The sequence below is a fragment of the Zootoca vivipara genome, chromosome 9 (genome assembly GCF_965207765.1).
Source record: "Zootoca vivipara chromosome 9, rZooViv2.hap1.1, whole genome shotgun sequence".
NCBI lineage: Eukaryota > Metazoa > Chordata > Lepidosauria > Squamata > Lacertidae > Zootoca > Zootoca vivipara.
This window is the reverse complement of record NC_142592.1, coordinates 70,915,659-70,936,206: the sequence shown is the minus strand read 5'-3', so window position 1 is coordinate 70,936,206 and position 20,548 is coordinate 70,915,659. Positions and strand designations below refer to the sequence as shown.

The 20,548-nt window shown below is 56.8% G+C and overlaps 1 protein-coding gene across 1 annotated transcript in view; it reads right to left on the bottom strand.

Annotated features, from left to right (window-relative positions):
- SND1 (staphylococcal nuclease and tudor domain containing 1) overlaps nt 1-20,548 on the bottom strand; it is a 219,504-nt gene that overhangs the window by 66,193 nt on the left and 132,763 nt on the right. Inside the window, exon 15 of the mRNA XM_060279344.2 lies at nt 19,496-19,637. Coding sequence (XP_060135327.2) covers nt 19,496-19,637 — 142 coding nt within the window. The remainder of the gene's footprint in view (nt 1-19,495; nt 19,638-20,548) is intronic.

The following is a 20,548-nucleotide window of genomic DNA, read 5'->3' as shown; positions in this document are numbered from 1 at the left end:
GGGGTGTCCAGGAGAGGGCGTCAGACTGGCTAGGCACTGGGGGGCAGCTGAGCCCCCCCCTCACACACAAAGACTGGCGCCACTTGAAGAAGCGCCACGGAGCACTCAAGATGGCAAGGGACGCCGGCTGTTCTTCCAAAGACTTCTGGGGAGCACGAGATTTGTGACAACTCCATTCCTAAAGGATGCTGCTACAAACAGCTCCAGATAAAGGGGGATTGGGAAGATTTGAAAGCAGGAGCCTTGGAAAACATGACAGCAATTTAAAAGAGATGAAGGGGCCGCAGAGGAGGAGGAGGAGGCACTTGGGGAGAGACACAATGCCTAGGTGTTTATATGCTAATTCCGGGAGCCTCTCGGCCCAAAGGAGGGAGCTGAAGGCCCTTCGCTAAATGAGGAGAGAGATGTGGGGAGCATATCAGAAGCTGGGGGGAGGCGGGGAGAGAGGCTGGGCTGCTGGCAGATAACTCAATGAAAGCATCAACTCAGCATGCCGCAACAGCGAGGGGAAAGGTAAATTCCACGGTGGAGATTATGAAGGGGGGGGGGGGTGGAATTGAAAATAAAACTGCCTGCCAGCCTTTTCAGGCCTTTTATACAGACCTAGGAAGCAGCCACATTTGGAATCTGCAGTGCACAAAGGGGGCTCAGAAAAGAGCCATCAAACCCATCGAGGGGCTGGAGGAATTCCCTTGTGATTGAAGGGGATCGTGATTGGGGGGGGGGGGGAGAGATTTAGAAAATAAAATAGAAGGGTGGGAGAAATGATACAGGCATGGAGAAAGTGGATGGAGACATATTCTTCTCCCTCCTAAGGCTAGAAGGCGGGGAAGACCCAATTAAACGGGTAGGCGATTCAGAATAATAACAACAACTTGCTTTTTTATATCCCGCCCATCTGACTGGGCTGCCCAGTGAGAAGGCAAAGGCTGGAGGTGGAGTCGCCCCACAGCCTGCCATAAGATGAGTCCCAGGCGGCACTCGGCCTGCAGGTGGCAAGGAACATGCCAGCCAGCAGATGGGTGGTAGCTGGACAGAGATGAGCAATTCTGTTCCCTGCAGAAATCTGAGCCGTAAGGAAAGGTCTCTCCCCCCCCCCCCCATTTCCATATCCAGCACATGTTACTGCGCTGCATGGAGAGAGGGAGTTCTCCAGGACGTGAAGGGCATGAGGCTGCCTGGGGAACCTCGAGGGGGTGGGGGGGTGGGGTCTGATGCCCTGCAAAGCCCAGAACTTGAAAAATCTGCAAGTGAGAAAACCCAAAGCAGAGCTCCCGTTGTTTGGCCCCCTCCAGAGCCACTCAGGCACCTTTGGCTTATTTACCCAGAAATTGCAAAAAAACCCAGAGCAGAGCAGCACACATAAGGGGGAAAGACCGTTCCACTCAGACCTGTGTTAACTTTCTGCGCTCCCTCCTGTAGCAACGGTGAAATTGTTCTGCTCTTAAGTGGTTCTCACAATGGAGAGCCTGCAGAAGGAAGGAAGGAAAAGAAAAAGCATCTCCAGAAGCTGCTGCAAGCAAGTCCTTACGGGGGGGGGGGGTTAAAATTAAAAGGCGCAGCATTTCTCCATCCCGCTCATGCCTTCTGGGCCCTGGACAGTCTGGCCGGGGGTGGGCAGGGAGGGGGGGAGGGAGGGAGTCTCCACAACAGGCTTCCACAAGCATCTTCTGCTGCCTGCGGGGCTGTGAAGAACAGACTGCATTGCAATTGGGGAAATGGCTCTGCAGCCGCAGCCGCCACCCCCCTTCCAGCTCAGATGTCTGCTAAAAATTGCAAAAATGCTCTTTGCTTTAAGATCAGGAGGGAGGGGGGGGCTTGGAGATGCCAGAGCGAAAGATTTGATATAAAAGCATGAACTGAGCATGATCTCAAACTCAGGAATATGCCGGCTGACGTACGGGGAGGGGGGGGGCCCTCAGCAGCCATCAAAACCCACATGCGTCCCATCAGAGTTGCGCTGCAAATTGAGACCAGGGGGGGGGGCATCTTCTAGATCTCTGCTCCCTTTTCCTCCCTGCTCTGCCCAGGAATCAGCAAATGTATTAATCTGAGAGATGCAGTTGAAAAGACTGCAGCACTTGGCTGCCACCGCTCCTCTCCCTGGGGTCTCAAAATAACTCCGCCACAAATCAGTTTTCCTAAACACTCCCAGCCTCGCTGCCAGGAATACAACAATAAAGGCAAGACAGCGGCACTTATGTAACCAGGAAGGCCCAAGATCTATGGGCAGGGAGGGGGCAGGCTGAATGCCAGCCCCCTCTCATGGGGGGGGGCGCTCCTGCCACCCCAGAGGAGGACACAAGCATGCGAGGACTTCTGGGTCCCCTCCCGGCACACCTCCCAGCGCTGGGCTGCCTTGGAGAGCCATGGGCAAGGGCCGCCTGACTTTGCCCCGGATGCACCTGCAGCCATATTCAATACGGGGGGAGAGAGAGCCCTGGGGAGCCCCCAGGCAGGAGGGGAGCAACTGTGCAGGAAGAGGCGAGTGAAGGTCCAGCTGGCCAGAGGGATGGAGGTTTGGGGGACGTCAGCTTCTGAGGCCAAAGGCACATTGTGTACAGAAAGAGGACAGTTGTTGGGGGGGTTTAGAGGAAATTCCTGGTGGGCCCCCGGCTCCTCCTGCCCCCCCCCTCCAGCAATCCTGCTTACAGATGGACAACACACAGGCACCTTTCCTGTGCAAATCCTTTAGCAGTGATTCCCACATCGCAGGGGGTTGGACTAGATGCCTCTTGGGCTCCCTTCCCATTCTACAAATCCTTTGATTCTGGGGGGCTCAGGGCGGTCGCACCCCCCAAGCCCAGTTCTCTCTGGGAAAACCAAACAGCCTCTGCCCAAAACTAGGTCAGTTGACCCTCTGCCAGCCTCCCAAGGTGCCCTGACCTTGGGACCTTTAGCCACAGAGGCTGACTAGGTGCCCATGCTCTCTTCTAAGGACCCCCTTTCCCGGGCATCTCCATGGAAAACTGGAGGAAGTTGAGGTTTGCCAGCAAACCACTGGCACACTGAGCCTGCCCAGAGCGTGGGATCCAGGCCGTATTCTGCCCCCCCTCCCCCCCAGCATCTGTTGGCATTTCCGCCTGGCAGATCCTTGGCACCCGCAACCCCCCAGGCAGAAATCCGCATGCTGCCCATTGCCCTGGCTGGCGGGACAGAAAGGAGTTTGTGGGGCCTGACAAGCCTGCAGGCTTTCCTTCCCCTGCCTCCTGAGAAGCCCCATCAACCGCTTCTAATCGACTTCCTTTCAGAGGAATATTTGGGGAGGGGGGTGGTGCCTGCCTCAGAGAAAGGCCAGGTGCCGAACAATGGCAGCCATATTGGGGGGGGGGGTTGAAGAGCACATTGCTGCGCTGTAACCTTCAAACAGACGCCGGAGCCACTGCTTGGTGGTCGGTCAGTTGCAAATCTTCATGAACGGCCTTCAGGACTCCCCCCAAGCGGAAAGAAATACGAACAGTAACGTTTGCCAGCAGCAGCAGCAACAGAGCAAGGGGTTCTGGGGGCGGCCTCGTGCCTCCCCAAAGGGTCAGGGCAAGGTGTGGGGCAGGCAGGAAGAGCAGGAGAGGCAGGGGGCAGCTGACCCAGAGGGGAAGGAGGCAGAGTCGTCATCCCCCCAGATGAAGGCTGGCCAGCAAGGCTGGGGGCTGCGCAAGGGCCACTTAGGGGCACAGAGGCCTGGAAGAACCGGACACTGTTTTATTAGCACCCACAAACCAGCTGCACACAAACTATACGTCCCCATAAAAACACTCGCCATTTTTACTGGGTGAAGCCTGCAAAATTTTGGAAACAGAGGTTCACACAAGGACAAGGAGGAGGAGGAGGAAGAGGAGAAGGAGGAGAACCCCACACACAGGAACTCTTCCGCTCCCTCAGCCCAGCTGAGAATAAAGGCCCCTGAGATGGCTAAATGCAAGAATTGACCTCAACAGCTGGATGGTGGGCCTGGATGGGGGCAGAGGCACCCCCAGGCAGGCTATACAAGACCCCCCCTCCTGCTCTGCCTCCTGCTGGGGACCAGTCAGGCCATGGGAAAGGACTGCGCATGTGCTGCCTCTCTCTCTCTCTCTCTCCGCCGCTCACCCCAACCCCAGGAAGACCCCACGTGGCAGGAAGATCTTGCAGAGGCCCCACTGGGCTCCAGAGATGGGGAAGACCCCCCCCCCCGAGAGTCTGGTAGGGCCTGCAGGGAAGTCCGTGAAGGAGCAGAGCCAGGCGGCAAGAGCCCTGCCCCAAGCCAGGATACCAGGGAGGGGGCACCCCACGTGACTCCTGGGGAGCTGGCAAGACCCTGCCTCCAAGCCCCCTGCAAGCTCAGGCTTGTTTGGTGAGCCATTGCGGGGAAAGGGCTTCCACAATGGAGCAGCAGCAATTCCTGACAGCAGCCCCACACCAGGGCCGGGGAGGGGGCAGCAGAGTAGGGGCAGGCCGCAGGGCCCCCACGGGTTGCCCCACGGCTCCACCGCGAGGAGAGCCAGCAGAGGGGGCAGGGCGGCAACAGGAGCCAGCCCTCCGAGATGACGTGAAGCGCCAACGTTGCTGGGAGCATCCGGGGCTCATCGGCTTTGACAATTGCCAATTAGCTTTAACGAGGAGCCGTAATGTACCCATAAACAGAATATGGTGCGCAAGAAATAAAGCGACGGTAACGCGAGGCCCTGCTGCGCATGGTGTGCGAAGCATCCAAGATGCCCTGGAAAGGAAGAGAGCTGGCAGAGAGAGAGAGAGAGAGAGAGAGAGAGAGAGAGAGAGAGGAGGAAAGAAAAGGCACACACACACACACACACACACACGGCATAGAGCTGGGGCTACCTGCAGCCTCTCTGTGCCCCCAGGTGGAGGCTTTGACTGGGCAACCTGGCAAAACCTGAGAGTCCAGGAAGGGGGGGGGCAAGGTCCAAAGGTAGCCTGGTGGGCCTCTTCCCCGCTCCCCCCCCCAAAGGATCTGGGCCCACAAGGGACGGGTGCAGGGAGCCCCCGTGCTGAGAGGAAGAGCAGCTCCCAAGGTCGCCGAGTTTGTCATAAGCATCTGGCTGAGCCTCCCATTCCTAGACACCTCCTCACCCGTCGCTGGTCAAGGGAAGGAGCCGCTTCACCCATCGCCACACTTGAGGAGGCAGCCGGCCGAAAGAGCAGCATAAATATTGCCGGCAAGCAGGTTTACGAGTGGGCAGAAGGAGTCCGGGAAAGGCAGGGCGGGCGCTGCCACCACCTCCTTCTCCTCCTCCTCCTGCGGAGACCGACTTCACCTGGCTGCACAGCCAGAGCCTCTCATTACAGAGGCCATTATTTCAGAGCAGCAGGCTGTGAAAGGGCCACCCAGACGGAGCCGTAACCAGATAGGAGAGGGGAAGCTCCCCAGCCCAGCCCTCGGCCCCACAGGAACTTCTCTCCTCATATCTCCATCTTCTCTCTCACACACGCACACAGGGAGAGAGAAATTGGGGGCACCCCACAGCTCCAACAGGGACTATCTTGGCTGGGAGTCCAGGACGAATTTCCCCACCTGGCCTGGGAGGGCGGAGCCTGAACTGACTCCAACTGCAAAAACTGAAGCTGTTGAAGAGACTCTTGGGCTGGGTGTGTGGGTCTGGAATAGGGGGGCTGCTGTCGGTTTTTTTGTATCCTTATTTTAGATCCTCTTGTGATGTAAATAGAAATAGTTTGGTCTGGTTTGGTTTGGTTGTGTATTTTAAAAGGCTTTAGTTATTGTTTATGGCCACTTTTGTTATGTTGTAGCTATGCTTTTTTGCAAGCCGCCTTGAGCATGATTTGAACCGTGGAAAGGTGGCAGGCAAATAAAATTATGTACAGCGGGACCTCGTTTTTCGAACGTCTCCCTTGACAAACATTTTGGTTTTTGAACGCCGTGAACCCGGAAGTAAATGCTTCGGTTTCCGAACACGCCTCGGATGTCAAACATGAAATGTGGCTTCCGTATTGAGTTTTCTGCATTGAGTTTTCGGCTTTCAAATGTTTCGGAACTCAAATGGTCTTCAGGAACAGATTACGTTTGAAAACCGAGGTACCACTGTACCTATCCTTCAGGATGTGAAAGTGGCAAACCCGGAACAGGAACCTCCGGTTGCAAATTCCTCGGGATCCGACTGGAGCTCCGGAACGGATCCTGTGCACAACCGGAGGTACCACTGTATTTGTACAACAGAGCTGGGGCAACTGCGAGGCTCCTTCTGCTCCTGCCCCCCAGATCTCAGCAGCCCCACTGCGGCCTCCCTTGCCGCCGGGCGACTCTTCTGTCAGGAGCAGGAAACAAGCAAAGTCCTGGCCAAGAGGTGCAGGCACTTAATGCAAGAAGAGTTCCACTTGTGCCAAGGTGCCCTTGGCACCCACAGCAACCCGACTGTGCCCCATCTTTGTTTGGAGATAGTCTCTGTTCACACTCACACAAAGCCCGATGCGCATTGAATCATAGAATCCTAGAGTTGGAAGAGACCACAAGGGCCATCCAGTCCAACCCCCTGCCAAGCAGGAAACACCATCAAAGCATTCCTGACATATGCCTGTCAAGCCTCTGCTTACAAGACCTCCAAAGAAGGAGACTCCACCACACTCCTTGGTAGCAAATTCCACTGTTGAACAGCTCTTACTGTCAGGAAGTTCTTAGAATCATAGAATCATAGAAACATAGAGTTGGAAGAGACCACAAGGGCCATCCAGTCCAACCCCCTGCCAAGCAGGAAACTTCCTAATGTTTAGGTGGAATCTTCTTTCTTGAAGTTTGAATCCATTGCATTGGTGCCTATGACCAGCTAGACTGGTGACTGGGAGCGGCCGCCGAGACCACATAACACCGGTCCTGAAAGACCTACATTGGCTCCTAGTATGTTTCTGAGCACAATTCAAAGTGTTGGTGTTTACCTTTAAAGCCCTAAATGGCCTCGGTCCGGTATACCTAAAGGAGCGTCTCCACCCCCATCGTTCTGCCCGGACACTGAGGTCCAGCTCCGAGGGCCTTCTGGCGGTTCCCTCACTACGAGAAGCCAAGTTACAGGGAACCAGGCAGAGGGCCTTCTCGGTAGTGGCACCCACCCTGTGGAATGCCCTCCCACTAGAGGTCAAAGAGAACAACAATTACCAGACCTTTAGAAGGCATCTCAAGGCAGCCCTGTTTAGGGAAGCTTTTCATGTTTGATGGATTTCTGTATTTTAATGTTTGATGGATTTCTGTATTTTAGAATTTCTGTTTTGTTGGAAGCCGCTCAGAGTGGCTGGGGGAACCCGGCCAGATGGGCGGGGTATAAATAATAAATTATTATTATTATTATTATTATTATTATTATTATTATTATTATTATTATTATTATTGTGTGTGTGCAACCAGACAGATCCGCTGTTCCGAAATGCCCACGGCCAAACCAGAGAGCCCCGGGGGCAGACAAGGAGAGAGGCCCCCGTGCCCCACTTGCAACCGCAGCCCAGGACCCAGAAGGTATGGCTCTGGCACTCTGCGCATGGACAGTTGCACTGCGCTGGGTCTACTTGTTCACCACAAAGGCTCTCCACCCCCCGCCCCCGCCTTTCTACAACAAAGTACAGCTGAGGCAGCTCACAATGAAACCAAGCTAAGGAAAACCACCAGGCCAGGAAAATACCTCCAGTTGTGCAAAGACTGGAGCACTGAAGGACCAGGGACAGGGACACCCTCCGACCCTCCGAAGGGAGCTGCCTCTCTTGGATCAATGCAGCACATGGCCACCCTGAAGCAGGCCAGGCCAGCGCCTCCGGAAGCTGCCTGGAAAACACCACACCAGAGTATGGCGAGCGAGGAGGCCTGGCAAGCTGCTCCACAAATGCCTGCCGCCGCCTCTCCCTCAACTGGGGGGCAGGGAAGCTCAGCCCAACACCAACCACACCTCGGGCAGCATCTGGGGCGCAACAGATCCAGTCTGCAGGGATCTGCTGAAATGGGGAAGCCAGACCGCAGAGGGAGCGGCAGCCGTGCCTTGCTCCTGCATTGCAGGGGTCAGACTAGATGGCCCTTAGGGTACCTTCCCACTCTACAATTGTACTCTGCTGCCACATCAGAGCCTGGAGGAGCACCGATTCCCCTGCCTGGGCCACGCAGCAGGGCTGGCTCGAACCTCCTTCCACGGAGAGCCTGGCTGGCTTGAATTACGGCTTCACCCGTAGCTCCGCAGATAAGCTACAGACCCAGGCAAGATATATATGTGCAGAGATACATCAGCTTCTCATAGTGCAGATGAATGCTGCAACGATGGCAGGGCAGCAGGGAAGCCTCCCCTGGCCAGCCGAGGAGCTGCTGGGTTTCCTGGAGCCCTTTTGGTAGGAGGAGGAGGACTCCGTCTCCTCACACCAAACTGGGACCCGTGCAAGGAAAACCAGACGCATAGAGGCTGCACACAGGGAAATCTCCCAGCAGAGGCGAGGAAGAGAGTCTTTCCAAAGACAAAGGAGATAAGGAGGCTCTTAAGGAGAGGCCAGACGGCCATTGCTCAGAGGTGCTTAAGCTGCAAACGCTGCATTGCAGGGGGTTGGGCTACAGGACCTCTGGGGTCCCTCCCAACTCTGCCATTCTATGATTCTCTAGGCAGCTGCAGCAGCTCCTGGGGCTTCTTTGCAAGGCGGGCTTCACCTGTGGCCGGCAATGGGGCAGGAAGGGGCAGAGAGGGGCACTCTGGCCTCAGGGAGCTCCAGGCTGTGATGGGGTTGCCATTGCCGACACGCAGACACACCCGGCCAGGCAGAGATCCCCCCCCCATCACTCTGGCTGGCCTCCCCCTATCAGTGCAGCCCCAGAAGCTCCCACAGGACTGTTTAATAGCAAAATAATAATAATAATAAATGCCACACATTACTTTCTGTGATGCAATGATTGGGGCGATTCATCAATTGGCCAATTACCAGCGACTGCTGCCCAGACAAAATTTGTCTTCAGGCACAGCAGCGCAGAAGCCACGCACACGGGTTCCTCGCATGGCCACCTGGGAGACCTGCAAAGGGGGGGACAGCTTGCAGGCGGCTGGTTGGCCGTTGAACTAGGTGGGTCCCTTTGGCCAGATCCAGCCTCTGGCTCTTCTCCTGCTCTCCTGCTCCTCCTTGGGCGAGTCCCAGCCTCCTTCCTGCCCTCTCCCAACCACTCTTGCTATTCCTGCCAGCTGGCGCTCCACCAGGGAGATGCTGCTGTTGCTGCTGCTTCTATTTGGGGTGCGTGTGGGCTGCAAACAGGGCGCCTGGGGGGCAGAAAGAGACTCTCACCTCAGGCACCCAGGAAATGAGGAGGAGGAGGAGAGTCTGTCGGGCAGGAGGTGGCCAGCAAGAATCCCCACAGAAGCCAAAGAAAGGAGTCCTGGGCGGGTCAGCCAGCTCTGGGCACGGCAGAGTCGCCCAACCCAGCAGGAAGCATCGCTCTCCTCCTCCACGAAGCAGCCCCTCCTCCTCCACGAAGTCCAGACCGGGCAACCCTGAGCCTCCATCAGCATCGCTGCCTCCGCTTCCCCTACGGCTCTGGTCAACAACCACGGCTGAGGATTCACAGGGCCCTGGAAACAGGCCCCAAGAGGAGCAATGGATTCAAACTACAAGAAAGAAGATTCCACCTCAACATTAGGAAGAACTTCCTGACAGTAAGAGCTGTTCGGCAGTGGAATTTGCTGCCAAGGAGTGTGGTGGAGTCTTCTTCTTTGGAGGTCTTTAAGCGGAGACTTGACAGGCATATGTCAAGAATGCTTTGATGGTGTTTCCTGCTTGGCAGGGGGTTGGACTGGATGGCCCTTGGGGTCTCTTCCAAATCTATGATTCTATGATTCCTCTGGGGCTTCCAGCAAAAGGCATTCAGAAGCCCTGCTGTCTTTTCCAGCTGTGCAAGGAGAGCAGAGCCATCCTGGCGGGTAGAAATTCACAGCATTCTCCTCCATCCCATCCTCTTTTGAAGCCCTCCAAGTTGTCTCCTGTGCAGGAAACAGGCCCCCAGTCCAGCCCCCGGTCCCTCTCGGACTCTCTTGCCGGAAGCTGGTTCTGCTGTTCCCCAGGGGGATGTCCTGCTGCAGTCGGCCACATCCAGACCCTAAGATCCTCACAGCGCCCAAGCAGGTGCCCCAAAGGGGAACCCGCAAGCAGGATCCGAGCACAAGAGCCCTCTCCCTTCTTGGGGTGTCCAGCAAGTGGGATTCGGAGCCATTGTGGCCGGCAGCCACCCCGTGAGTATGTCTAATCCCCCTTTAAACCATCCAAGCTGGGTGGCCTCCTGTGGGAGGGAGTTCCACCGATTAACCATGTGCTTCATGAAAAAGGCCTCTCTTTCAACGGTCCCCATATCCTTCTGCCGCCTCTCCCACAGGCACCTCACCAGACCCTCTCCTTTTCCTGCTGGGTGGGGGCTGCCAGCACCCCACACTTCCACTCCGGGGGGGGCACTACCCAAAGCCCTTGACGGAGAAGCAGCCCCACCCCCTGCTTCCATCTGCCGTGGCCCAGAGGAGGGGGGAGACACCCCTTTTTGGCCCAGCCAGGCTAGCATCCCCCCCCCTCCATGCACCGGCTGCCATTCACAGGCGGCACAAATATAGCTGAGTGGCAATTTAAAATGCAAATGCTAACGAGGAAGCGGGGAACAAGACGAGTTCTGGTTGCAAAGGGGCTGCACCTCCGGCAAGGGGAGTCCACAGGCACCCTGCTCCAATTTAGAGATTACAAGGAGGGGGGAGAGGGTCAAATTGTCTCCAGGAAGAAAAAAGCCAGAAGAGGCAGCCCTGGGGGGGGAGTGCCATCTTTCCTCCTCAACCCCCACCACCACCCCCACCACCTGCCCAGACTAACTGGCACGCTACCTGCTTGTTACATGCTAATTAACATGCACAGCTTGATTAGGAAGCCTCAAGTGGAGGGAGGCAGAGACGGAATCGCGGGTCTGGTTTCCCCTGAGGTGGCTGGATAGGATCAGAGAAGCACAGAATCGTAGAGTTGGAAAGGGGCACCCATGTGCCATCTAGTCTGACCCTCTTGCAAGGCAGGGACCGAGAGCAAAGTTTCTCTGACCCCCAACTGCTTAAAATTCTCCAACAAAGGAGAGCCACCCCCCCCCCAGCTCTTGTGGGAGTCCGTTCCGCTGTCAGACGGCTCTCCCCGTCAGAAAGTCCTTCCGGATGTTGAGTCGGAATCTCCTAAGTCGGCTGGGGGCATCTTTGCTAAAGTGGCACATTCGGTTTGTGATTCTTCCCTAAGCGCACCTGGTCTCTTTCTCCCTAGGCTGGTGGCATTGGGTGTTGATCTCCCTCCTGCAGGCCCAGCTGAACTCGAGAAGAAAGGAAGGCGGCCGTCCATGTGCACAAAAACACACAAGGTCAAAGGGGAGAGGGAGGCGTTCTCAAAAATGCCCCCATATTCCCATCCCATCTGTTGGGGGTTGCTTTGCAATTCTATGATTCACTGCAGGGTTTCGAATGGAGGTTGGGTGGCCATCTGTCAGGAAATTCTTTAGCTGTGACTCCTGCATTGGAGGGGGCTGGACTGGATGGCCTCTGGGGGACCCCTTCCACCTCTAGACGATTCCTTGGAGCCAGCTGGGTGCGCCCCACAGAGCCAAGGAAGGACAGGGCCCACAGCAGTGGCACTCTGGAGGTTTCCAACCACCGCGGAGACCAGCTAGCCCCTTGCCCAGTGGAGGCACGCCCTGGGCTCCCCCGCAGCTCGGACAAAATTTCCTCTGGGCACTGCTGCTAGGCTCGGCGGCTGCCCAGAGCCCCCGGGAGGAAGGGAGGGCAGAAGGGCGGACTGGCCGCCCAACTGCCGTGCCCTTGCCCACCCCTCCCAGCCACCACCAAGGTGTAGAGGGGGGCGCCCGGGAACCAGGCGCCAAGGTGAAGGCAGCCCCGCGACAGAGTCGGTTCCTATAGCAACAGAACTTAAAATACAACTCCCAGCAAGGCCTGCTCACCCCAGCCAGCGCTGCCTTCTCCCGGGGGCTCGGTGCATCCCCCTTAATCATTCCTCCGTGTCCAAAATTAGCTCCGCCGCGCAAAAGGCGACAACTGCAACCCCTCTTCCCCCACACCGCCTGATTCATGACACAGAGTGGCGGGGGGAGAAAGGGAAGGGAAATATTTAGAAGAAGAAGCAGTGGCGACGGCTGCTCCCCACCTCCCCAAACAGCAAAACAGCCAGCAGAAACTCCATTAACCTTGTGGAGGGACAGATTCAGGAAGTGCGTTCGCCATGGGCTCCCCTGCCGGGAAGGGAGTCTCCTGAGCAGCAGGGTGGGGGGCCATGGGACTGGGAGGAGGGAGAGAGAGCCCACCCAAATTGCCAGCAGGGATTGGGGCCAAAGCCCCACTGACGCAAAGGGAGCAGGGTCCTGCTTAAAGGGGGCTGAGGAGAGAGGCCTGGGAGCCCCCACCCAAGTCTGCCCCCCCCCCTGCCCTGAGGGGCTCCTCCAGAGGCTCACAGCCGCAGCCTGGCACCGCTCACAGGTGCCCCTCTCAGAACCACCCAAGCCAAAGGGAAGGAGGAGAAGGAAGGGCAGAGAGAGGCACGGAGCCATAGAATGGTAGAGTTGGAAGGGACCCGGAGGGTCATCTAGTCCAACCCCCGAAATGCAGGGATTTTTGCCCCAACGTGGGGCTCGGATCCAGGACCCTGAGAATCAGAGCCTCATGTTCTCCTGACTGAGCTCTGAAAGAGGACCGGACAAATTCAAGGAGGCGAAGAGGCCTTTCAACACCAGCCGCAACAGGCATGCGTTTTCTCCACTCCCAAGTTGCTGGGAAGAGCAGCATTGGGCCCCCAGTTCTGCGTTTCTCTCTCTCTGTTAGGAAAAATTCTGGTTGTGTTTCCCTTTTGTATTTTTACGCTGAGATCTCCGGATGAAGAAGGGCAGAATACAAATGTAATATAACTAAATGACCACATAAACGAAGCACCTCTGGTTGGCCCTGTGAGGACAGAAGGTTGGACTCGACAGCCCCCCTTTGGGCAGGATCCAGCAGGGTCTTCTCCAGAGCCTTGGACCTTTGCAGCCCAGCTCTTTCTCCATCAAGCCAGGGCAGCTCCCGACCCCCCCCCCCCCGTGGGTGACAAGAGCAGGGGCACCCAAAGTCCCAGCTGCGGCCCCTCTCCCCCCAAAGGGTCCACCCCCTTCTGGGCTCCCAAAAGGACAAGCCGCGGAGGGAGCAGGAGGGGGGGGGACCCCCTCACCTGGATTTCCATAAAACTGCAATTCAATTACAGGAGCCGGGCAAATTCATAAGTCTCTACAGCCCCGCTAATTGCATAATTAAGGACTGGGACGCCAGGAACGCAATTACACTTGCAGGCCGAGTCATTAAGGCCCCTGCGATCCGGCAGTGGGATTTCCACTTGGGGACTGGGGGCCTTAATTGTATCGCTTTGCTTCGGTGGGGGGGGGGGCGGCGAGAAGGCGCAGTCGGCAGAGAAGTCTCCAAACCCCACAGCTCCTGCCTCGAGTACGGGGCCTGGGCGGCAGCTGATCCAAACCTCTCCCTGCGCCTCCCCTCCCCCCGCTCTCTCGCACACCCCATTGCAGCTGCCTTCCCCTGCAGGGGGGGGGCACAAAACCAAGGGAAGCAAGAGTGCACAAACACACCCAAAGCCCTCCAGAAACCAGAGAGAGAGAGAGAGAGAGAGAGAGAGAGAGAGAGAGAGAGAGAGAGCGCGAGAGCGAGAGAGAGAGAGAGAGAGCAGAAGCAGCCGAGCTCTCTCTCCAAGGAGAGCAAAGTCTCCCGGGCAAAGCAGGCGCGCACAAAAGCCCCAGTGCGCAGCATCAGCAGCATCCCCGCGCCTGCCTGCACACCGACCACACGCACGCAGGGAGACAGCGGCAGCCCTCCCATGTCAGGCGCGCCAGGCGTTTGCCCTTCTGCGGTGGCATCTCTTATTTATTTTCCCCGCTTAAGTGGGTGTTTTAGCACTTATTAAAATTTTAAAATATCAGAGGCTCCGGAACGAGCCGTCTCATTTTCTTGTCTTGCGCAGCTGACTCTAGGACTGGTTAATTATAAATAAGATTCCGGGATGATGTCTCTGTATTACACGCTCGCCTTGCCAGAGCCCGTGGGCTCGGGAGATGCCTGCCCACAGCCGCCCGGCGGGCAAATCTCAGCAGCGCCACAGGTCTCCGCCCGCCCGCCCGGCCTCCTCACAAGCCTCTTTGGGGGGGGGGGGGGCACACCAGGAATCAGGGCCAGAAGCGCAGAGGTCTCCATGTAGCAGGTCCCAGATCCCGGCCCAGATCCCAGGCTGGTCTGGTGCTCTGGTCCTGCTTGTGCGTTTGCCACAGGACACCTGCTTGGCGTCCAGAAGGACCCAGCACCCCTCCTTTGGGGCATCAGCCCCCTTCCTGCCTCAGGTTGGAGCAGAGTGCTTTTCTCCTCCTCCTCACATCCCTTCTCTGTGGCTCCCTTTTTGCTAATCCTGCCTTTCATTTCATTCACTCGTAGTCAGCTAAAAAACAAACACGAAAGGTCTCTTTATCTTTCCCCTCAGCCGCAGCTTCTTGGCCTTCCTCCTGCCCCACGGCTCTGGGCGGCTTCGATCAAACATGCCCCTTGGAAGAGGCAAAACCTCCTGGCTCCGGGAGGGCTGGTTGCGCCCCCGGAGGAAGGGCCTATGGGGCCAGGGCATGGCCATGATCCAACCTCAACGTGGCAGAGCGCCTGGGGAAACAGCTGCACTTGGCATTATGCTGCTTGGGCAGAAGCTGCCGAGCCAAGCCAGGGAGAAGGAGGAGAGGAGCGATCCTAAAATCATAAGAGTTGCAGAGTCGGAAGGGACGCCCGAGGGTCATCTAGTCCAACCCCCTGAAGCATCCGTGACAGATGGCCATCCAATGGCTCCTTAAAAGTCGACCACTTCCCAAAGGAGAAAGTTCTACTGTTGACTGCCTCTTACTGCCAGAAAGTTCTTCCTGGTATTTAGTCGGAATCTCCTTTCTAGTCACTTGAAGCCATGGGTTCGAGTCCTACCCTCCAGAGGAGGAGAAAACAAGCTTGTTCCCTCTTCCATGTGACAGCCCTCGAGATATCTGAAGACGGCTATCATAATCTCCTCTCAGTCTCTTCTCCAGGCTAAACATACCTAGCTCCTTCAACCATTCCTCATCAGGCTTGGTTTCCAGACCCCTGGTCACCTTGGTCACCTTCCTCTGCCCACCTTCCAGCTTGTCAAGGACACAGTATTCCAGGTGTGGTCTGACCAAGGCAGAAGAGAGAGGGACTATGACTTCCCTTGATCTGGACACTAGACTTCTGTTGATGCAGCCTAGAATAGCAATGGCCTTTTTTTCCTGCTGCATCACACAGTTGACTCGTGTTCAGTTTGTGGTCCACCAAGACCCCCAGATCCCTTTTCACATGTCCGGCTAGTAAACCAGGGCCCCCCCATCCTATATTTGTGCATCTGGTTCTTCCTGCCTAAGTGCAGACCCTGACATTGCTCCCTACATTTGCCCTCTTATAGAATCATAGAGTTGGAAGAGACCACAAGGGCCATCCAGTCCAACCCCCTGCCAAGCAGGAAACACCATCAAAGCATTCTTGACATATGCCTGTCAAGCCTCTGCTTAAAGACCTCCAAAGAAGGAGGCTCCACCACACTCCTTGGCAGCAAATTCCACTGCCAAACAGCTCTTACTGTCTCTTCTCCCAGCTAGGCCAACGTTCCTCGTAGTGCCCTCCCCAACCTCCTTTGCAGGAGAAAAGGTCCCAAGAAACTCAGGGCCAGCCCCCTTGCTGCCCCTCTTCTCCAGAGGCAGGAGGCCCCACAGATGGGCTGCTCGGGGGGGGGGGGGAGGACGAAGCTGGAACGGGAAGTGTTCTGTTCTTGGAGACACGAGCGGCCAGGAAATGAGGGGGAAGGCAGAGCCCTGGAGCACCAGAAGGATGTGGGCCTCATGGTTATCTCCAAGACTTCCATATCATTCCTTGTATACAGAAAAGTAAAGGGTACCATCGGAATATACCGATACCCACACTGCGGGGGGTTGACTGTCAACGCCCCCCCTTCCAACTCTACCATTCTCAGATTCTATGAAGCAGGGGTGTCTCGGGCAGACCTCTGAGGTGGCAGGCCAGGCGCAGCCAGGCAGGGCCTCCCTTGGAATCCAGAGTGTCACAGAATCATAGCATTGTAGGGTTGGAAGGGGTCCGAGGGTCATCTAGTCCAACCCCCTGGCAAGGGAGGAATCTGAGCTGACAATCAAAGTGCAAGGTGCTGCTGGGTGTCACACCAAGCGTGGCAAACGAGGGAGGAACTCTTTAGCTGCCTGGAGCAAAGAGTTCAAGGAGAGAGAGAGAGAGAGAGAGAGAGAGAGAGAGAGAGAGAGAGAGAGAGAGAGAGAGAGAGAGAGAGATGCAAATATGGAAAATCAGCTAGAGGGAGAAGAGACCTCCGCGCCCTTCCTCCTCCTCCTCCGCCTCCTCCGCCTCCTCTTCCACTGCCCTTGTTTTGGGGAGCAGCACCAGGCCGAAGGGTCTCGGCGTTTCTATTGAATCCCCCAACAATTAACTGGAACCCGATCGATGTTCAGGGCTGTCTTTTCTCCCACAGAGATTGCCATGGCAACAGAAGCAGGAGTGGGTTGGCGGCCCCAAACCGGGAGGCACCTGAGAATAGGACTCGGGGCAGGGAGACGCCCGGGGTACGCAGAAGAGGCGGGGTCCCTATCAGGCCCCACGGGGCCCAGCCACCCATTCTCACCGCAGGCAGCCAGATGCCCCCCCAAGGGAAGCGAGGGAAGCCCACCAGCAGATCCCAAAAGCAAGCGCAGCAGAGCAAACCCCCCCCCTTTCCAGCTGCTGCCGTTCAGAGGCTGAGCGCAGAGAGCCAGCAGGCCAGGAGCCCCGGAAATCCTTCTTCTTCTCTGTCGAAGTCTCATTTAAGCGTGCTCAATGTCTCCGGGCACAAATTCCATGGGGTCATTTTCATTCACACCGGGGGGTCAGGAAGAGCTGCCCCCAAAGCGCTGCCTCCGAGAGCTGCTCCTGCTGGCGCTCCCCCCCTTCCTACCTCACACCCACCAAGGCTGCAGAGGAAAGGATGCCTCCACTGGACTTTCCGCATTCGAAGCGGAAGACCTTCTCTTCCAGGGGGTTGGACTAGATGACCCGCGGGGTCCCTCCCGACTCTCCCACCCTGCGGTTCTGTCTGCCGCTGAGCTGCAGCGCCATTCCCACCGACGCACGCTCCTTTGGGGGGTGGGAGCAGCCATTTCCCAGCACATCCCCTTCCATTTGACTGCGGGTAAAGCAAGGAGCTTTCCCAAGGGAGAGCCCCCCCCCCTCTTCCATTAGCTCAGCCTCCACGGAGCACCCAGGCCAGAGAGGAGGAGGAGGAGGACAGTTTCAGCGGCTCCAACTAACTCAAACAAGCCCACCCGCCCGCCCACCCGCCCGCCTGGCAGCATCTCAGCTTGGGGGGGGGGGCACTCTCTCTGGACCAGTCCCTACAGAGTCTCCCCTGTGCCACAACTCGTTGCCCTTCCTAACCCACCTCATGGCGTCCCAAGAGAGGCAGATCCTGCACGGAAGAAGCAGCAGCACAGGGCACGCGGCAAGACGGGTTTCAAGAGCAGGTGGGCATCGAGGGAAGGAGGCGGCGGCAGCCAGCACAGAGGGGGGGGGAGAAGGACGTGTTAATCAAACAGAGAGGAAGCTGCTGTGCCGCCAGATGTTTCCCTCCACGCGGCATTGTGATTCAAGCAGGTGGGGCATCCCTGGAGAGGAGCCTCAGCCGCCCGGCGGGTCTGTTACTGGAGAGGAGCGGCTGCAGCTGGGCAAGGCAGCGGTGGGGAGGGCAGCAGAGCCACTCCTCAGGCCCTCCCTGGCTGCCCGGCACACCCAAATCTCTGGGCTTTGGTGAAGATCTGGGAGAGGGGGCTGCGCCAGCACCCCTCCCTAAGAGTGCCCGACACACAGACACTCGCGCAAGCCTTTGCCCGTATCCGACAGGAGCCCTACCAGGGAGTGGGGGAGAGAGGGGCCACTTTTGCCCCGGCCAGGCTCCACACCACAGGTCTTGCCCTTGCCGAGGAGCGCAGGAAGACCCAGAAGGGATTGTGCCTCAGCCAGGAGCAAGGGCACTCCACCCACAGACCTGGGGGCCAGAGGCAAGGCTGGCAAGGGGGTGGCAGCTGCTCTCGGGCACTCGCTTCCACTTTGCACGTCACACGACACCAAGTTGCAATTTCAGACAATGAGGGAGAGAGAAAAGAACTACAGCCATACATTGGAAGTCAAACGGAATCCGTCCCGTAGGTTCGTTCGACTTCCAAAACGTTCAGAAACCAAAGCGCGGCTTCTGATTGGCTGCAGGAAGCTCCTGCAGCCAATCGGAAGCCGCGCCGGACATTCGGCTTCCGAAAATCATTCGAAAACTGGAACACTCACTTCCGAGTTTGGATCGTTCAGGAGCCGGTGTGTTCAGGAGCCAAGGCGTTTGAGATCCAAGGTATGGCTGGACAGGTTTGCTCCTGCTCTCCCTCAAGGCTTGCTTGGGAGAGTCAGACCACGAGCGAAGGGGCTGCCATTGGCCCTTCAGGCAGCGAGAGCTTGGCTTCCTGCTCCATGCAAAGGAGACCCCCCCCCTCCATGCACCCCAGAGAGAGGGGCTGGCTGGGGGCAGCTGTGCAGGCAGGCTCTTCCTCAAGGAGCCCACATCGTGGCAAACGTCGACACGACAGAAACCAAACTGTTCCGCAGGGAATGCGCACGCAGAGGCATGCACGGCCCTCCCTCCCTCCTGCTGAGCTCGGAATCCCATAGAATCCCATAGAATCGTGGAACGGTGGAGTCGGAAGGGACCCCCAAGAGTCATCTGGTGCAACATATCCCACATCCCGAGACCAAAAAGAGCTTTCCACAAGGAGAACGAAGATCTGCAAAAGGCCTCCCGTTTTGCACAAGTCCTTTATTTATTTGCAGGATTTCTTCCGCAAATCTGAAGGCAGCCCTCTTTAGGGAAGCTTTTACTATTTGATTTTAACTTATTACACTGACCGTGGCAAAGTTTCTTTCAGAGGTCGCAAGGAACAGAGACCATCACGCTCTAGACATAACAAAATGACGACCTCGGTCTCTTTCGCCTGTTGTTTGGTCCTTTTAACTGTATCTTGTTTTGAAACTGTTTTGTGGGTCTATGGACTGCAATAGAGATATTTGATTTGATTTGTATTTTAATATTTTGCTGGAAGCCGCCCAGAGGGGCTGGGGAAACCCCGCAAGATGGGCGGGGTATATCATCATCATCATCATCATCATCATCACCTGCTCTGACTTGGTGCACAAAGGAGGCTGAACCCCTAGGACCAAACCCACGACCCCACCCCGCTCAGTCTTGGGCCTGACCCACCCCAAACCTGACAAATGCACCGAACACACCTTTCTGCGCCAACATGTATACCCCTTGCCCCCAGAGTAATTTGCCAAGAGGCGGCCTGCAGGGGAGAGAGAGAGAGGGACCCCCCCACCCCTCCACACACACACCCCAGCGATGAGGGTCTCACCTGCAAGCAGGAAGGTGATAAGGCAAGTTTCCTTGGGCATGTAGAGCTTGAGGCGGGAGCCACTGAAGACGTACTCCACCACGGCCTCCGAGCGGCCAGCCCGCTGCAGGAAGGGGAGGAACTGCTTGGCCTTCTGGGTGTCCTGCAAGGAGAGAGGAGAAGAGAGGGAGCCCTCAGCGGCAGCTTGGCACAGGCCCTCCCCACCCACAGGGCCAAGACCCTGCACCCCTGCTCTGCCCAGAAGCATGGCGGGTGACAGGCTCTGGCCTGCCCCGTCGCCTGGGGGCTCTGAATCCCTGGGTCCTGGCTCAGCACGGGGGGCTAGGGTCCCTCTGGGGCAGACCAGACCAGACAGCAGGGCTGTCTAGATCAGCTTTGTTGTGTATTGAGTCAAAGGATTTTATATCTGTATTATTATTGTCTGTATTTGCATTAGGATAAAGTAACTGCCTTTTGGTTCCAGAGGGTACAGCTACTATTGGTTCATTTAAGCTGCTGTATTTGGATCCTCTGTCTTATTGGTTTCCTCCAAAAGGCAGCACTGGGATTGCTTGATATTGTTCCCTCCAAAATGTATCCCTTCCTAGCTAGTCCCCTGTCCCTATAAATGTAGCTTTCCTCTCCTCAGTCTTCAGTCTTGTTCACTTTAATAAAGAGCTGTTACTAGAGAACTGTCTCCAGCATGTTATGTCAAGAGAGCTGAAATCACAAACCCCACGTCACAACAACTGGCGACGAGGATGGGATCCGGAATGCTGAGGAGCGGTTAAACACAGCCCTGCCTCAGAGTCCGGATTGCAGCTGAGAACAAGACTCACTGGCCAGCTGAGAAGACGACCCTGCCCGCTAGGACAATGGAGAGTCCAAGGGTATTGGAGCCCTTCCAGCCATCAGAGCCCCACACCTGGGAAGACTACGTCGAACGCTTCGAGTTCTTTGCAGTGGCTCAAGGGATCACCGATGCCAGCAAAAGAAGGGCCACATTCCTGAGCTACTGTGGGCCCGAGACCTTCAAGCTGGCCAAGGCATTACTTGCTCCAGCAAAGCTGAGTG